At 47.8% G+C, this 3,932-nt stretch overlaps 2 protein-coding genes across 2 annotated transcripts in view; both read left to right on the top strand.

Moving 5' to 3' along the window:
- sntb2 (syntrophin, beta 2) overlaps positions 1-3,932 on the top strand; it is a 29,224-nt gene that overhangs the window by 18,319 nt on the left and 6,973 nt on the right. The window contains exons 4-5 of the mRNA XM_008296797.1: positions 1,429-1,571; positions 3,626-3,822. Of these exons, the coding sequence (XP_008295019.1) occupies positions 1,429-1,571; positions 3,626-3,822 (340 nt within the window). The remainder of the gene's footprint in view (positions 1-1,428; positions 1,572-3,625; positions 3,823-3,932) is intronic.
- Positions 1,206-3,932, top strand: part of vps4a (vacuolar protein sorting 4 homolog A) — a 25,784-nt gene continuing 23,057 nt past the window's right edge. The window contains exon 1 of the mRNA XM_008296798.1: positions 1,206-1,217. The gene's annotated coding sequence lies outside the window, so the exon portion shown is untranslated. The remainder of the gene's footprint in view (positions 1,218-3,932) is intronic.

The raw sequence follows: 3,932 nt of genomic DNA, 5'->3' as shown, positions 1-3,932 counted from the left end.
CTATAGCTAACTACAGCTAATTGTAGCTAACTATAGCTACAGCTACCTGTAGCTAAATACAGCCAACTACTACAGCTAACTATAGCTAGCTATAGCTAACTACAGCTAATTGTAGCTAACTGTAGCTAACTATAACTACAGCTGCCTGTAGCTAACTACAACTCACTACAGTTACGTGTAGCTAACTGTAGCTAACTACAGCTAGCTGTAGCTAACTATAGGCCTGTTCTTGGGCCGCCTGCTCAGCTAGGTGAGCTGTAGCGGCGGCCCACATGAAAGCTTTTCTTAAAGAATTCTGACGATGAAATGTAAAAGATAAATTTCCTCAATGTGATCTCGGTTGTTGGAGTTTTGGTGCCCAGTTTGCACAAAGCAAAACAAAAACATGTTCACGTCTGATGAGTCTGCAGTGGAAGCAACAGGAGGAAACGGCGTGGTGGCTTTTCTGTGTAGCGTTTGTTACTCGTACGTCACTTCACATAAAGCTCGACCTCAGACACCACGAGCTGGCAGCTCAGGAAGTGTTCTGATGTTGAGGTGTGAACCGGCCCACCGACACCAGCACTAATCTGAGTTCATCCACAGATTGAGACTCATGATTAAGTCGTGGTGAGTCTCTAGACGGCAGGCTGCTGGTCTTGACCGGCTCGGCAGGAAGCACAGACGGAGGTGTGATGTTTCCGGCCGAGCCCACCTCCTCACCACAGACAGTCGTGACTCAGACGAACACACGTCGGCTGTTTTCAGCCTGAATCAGGTCAGACAGTCAGAGCGAGCTGCTCAACTTCACCACAGCTGATAACCTTTAAGGTGTCGACACCGACTGCATCCTGGAGTTCATTCATTCACTCGTCGTCTCTCTGGAGCTCCTCAAACTGTTGGTCGGACACAAACCCAATCAAAAATCATCAAACTTTTATTTGTCTAATGTTTTTATTTATGACCTATGACGGGTTTTCAACCAGAACTGTGTGATCGTGTGAGTTTCTAAGCTCATATCGACTTTCTTCACACGTTAAAGCTAAAAGCTAAAAGCTAATGCCACCAATCTGAAAGTAGAAAACATCTGAGCTGTTATCTGTCACCTCCAGCCCTGTGATCGTGGCAGATCGTAGACGTTGTGCCGACACCGAGCAGCTTTGTGTCGTCACTCTGCTGGTTCTGGTCGGAGTCGCTCTGAGAGAAGCTCCAGCAGAACAGACCAGAATCGGTTTCTGGTGTCTATGAACGAAACCTGTTCTGTGTTTGTTGTTCTTGATGCTGCAGAGCTCTGTGACGCTGAACCATGACTTTGATCCCGCGGTGCTACATCACCATCACCGGCACCACACACTTCCTACACATCGGACCTTTATCATAAGTTCTGTGGGGTTCTGGTGTCATCCTGTTTACCGCCCTCGCCTGACGCCTGCCGACTCTCCTCCTCAGGTCCAGCTGGAGGGCGGCCGGCAGCAGTACCGGCCGGTGGTCATGGCGCTGACGGAGAAGGACATCCTGCTGTTTGAGTCGGTGCCGTGGAGCCGGGAGTCCTGGTCGGTCCCTCTGCTGACCCACCCGCTGCTCGCCACCAGGTAGAAAGCCCGCTGCAGGTCCGGTAGAGTCTGGAGCTCTGAAAAGACGGCTGCAGGGCGAGGTTCTGGCAGGAAATAATGTGAACTAAATGAATCAGCTCAGGTTAATTACTTAATTAGATGATTGAGGTTGGTGCTGTTTCCGCCTCCTCACTGCTCACTGGTCAGGTGTTATTACTGGTTATACTGGTATTACTGGTATTACTGGTATTACTGGTATTACTGGTCCTCTTCGACCCTCTGAACTCTGAAAGTTAACGTTTGTTTTTTATGTCATTAATCAGCCAGAATCCATAAAATCTTCTGAAATTCAACCCCGGTGCCAGAAAACGAACCAAATCTGAGCTCAAAGCTGTGACTGATGATTAAAATCAGTTTGTTCCACATTTAAAAACAAACCGTTTGCACCAACCTCTGTGAAAACGAACCGCTCTGAAGGTGTGGCGGCCTCGGCTGAGACCAGTTCTCTGCTTTAAACTGAATGAATGTGATGGTTTTGATCCTTTGCACAGCTCTGGGTGTTTACACCACGTTCCTGCACGCTGTCCATGTTTCTGACACTTTTTACGACTTTGAACTCCTCTGATTTGTTCCTCGTTCTGTTTGCGGTGAAACACTTGCTTTCTTCTTCCTGTCCTCTGGTTGTCGGGTTCTGTCATCGCTCCGACCCGACGGCACCGAATCACTGCAGCTTCCTCCAATGTTCAACATGTCGATTCCAGGGTTTTTTGCACGACGGAAATTCTGAATTCTTTTGGTCTTTTTTAAGGTTTTTCTGCATCAGGTTCAGTTTTAAGTCGAGGTTGTTGCTGCTAAAACACAATAACTGCAGGAAACAAACAAAATAACGAACAGACGTGTGCAGAGGAAGACGTTTGTCTCCTGCAGAGCTTCAGACGTCTTCTCCTGGATGCTCTGCACTTCACCTCTCGCCCGTGCAGCTGTTTCAGAACGTCTCGTGGGCGTTGAGCCTTTCTTGCTGCTGTGGAGGAGTCCTGACGATGTGTTTTATCGCCGTGACTCGTTAATCTTTCAGGGTTTCTGAGCTGCGCCGTGGAGGACGCGGGACTACGTAAGACTTTATTACTGTAACTGTCCTCTGGGTTTCTGGGGCAGCTTCCAACTGCCCCAGAAACTTCACATACGCTGTGATTCGTCTCGTTTTTAAGCTCCGAAGAAGGAAGTCTGGTGCCAGGACGGCAGCTTATGGTATAAAAAAGTCGAAAGTTCGCGAAAACAAGTTTATTCTCGTTTTCTGCAGTCGAAACAACATCATGTTGGACTTGAGGCCTGGTGGTTGTGACATGGGATTACATTTAAATAACAAACTGTGAGTCGTGGTGAAGAGTTTCCACCTCGTTATGTCCGCTCTACTTCTTCTTTCCACGAACTTCTGCAAAAGGAGAAGTTAGCGTGAAGCACGGAGGACCAGAGGAACTGGATTTATCCTCTAAAGCAAAACCACACATCAGACAAGCGCACAGAAAACATGTGAAGTACACGTTTAGCTGCTTGTGTTGCTGCTTACACCTGCTTTATTGGACTTTTATGCAAATCAGCCCACGTGTAACCAGACGGTGTATAATTAGCATATTTAAACATTAAAGTGAAATCTCTTTAAGGTAAAACTTGAGTGTAATTTGTAGTTTTTAGGAAAAAAGTCTGAAATGTTATCGTTCATATCTTTAAATTATCATTACTAATTCTTTATATCCTGCAGTAATGAGCTGGAGGAGTTTTAATTGTAATATGAAATGTGGAAAACATACAGCAGCAAACACATGAGGTGTGCAAAGGTGTCGACATCATCAGTCAGAGTAAATGTAAAGAATGAACTGTCTAGAATGTCCACAGGACACACAGAGGGTCCACATGGAGCAGAACATAGAACCTGAGCAGACAGATTGTACAGCAGAGTGGGTGCTATGACATCACAGTTAAAACATCTGGATTATTACCATCAGACCCGTTAGAACCCGGGTAGAACACCATCCTCATGCTGACCTGGTGCCGCCTGCCCTACTGTTCTAACACTGTCGGTATCCTTCCCTCAGACTGGTCCACTCCGGCAGCGCTCGCGGTTCTCCGGCTCAGGGTTCTGACCTGGTGTTCGCCACTCGGACCGGAACCGGCCGCGGCATCGAGTCCCACATCTTCCGGGTGGAGACCCACTGGGACCTGTCCTCGTGGACGCGAGCCCTCGTCCAGGGCGCTCACGCCGCCGCCGAGCTCATCAAGGAGGTCTCCATCGGTGAGTGTGGACTCTGAAGACACGTAAGAAGACTGATCAGGACGGTCAGCAGCCTCAGTCAATCCATAATCAGTTAATCAATAAGCCGATGGGAACCAGTGTGTCACATG

The sequence above is a fragment of the Stegastes partitus genome, unplaced genomic scaffold, assembly GCF_000690725.1.
Source record: "Stegastes partitus isolate 25-593 unplaced genomic scaffold, Stegastes_partitus-1.0.2 Scaffold1152, whole genome shotgun sequence".
NCBI lineage: Eukaryota > Metazoa > Chordata > Actinopteri > Pomacentridae > Stegastes > Stegastes partitus.
This window is presented reverse-complemented; position numbering and strand designations above follow the sequence as displayed.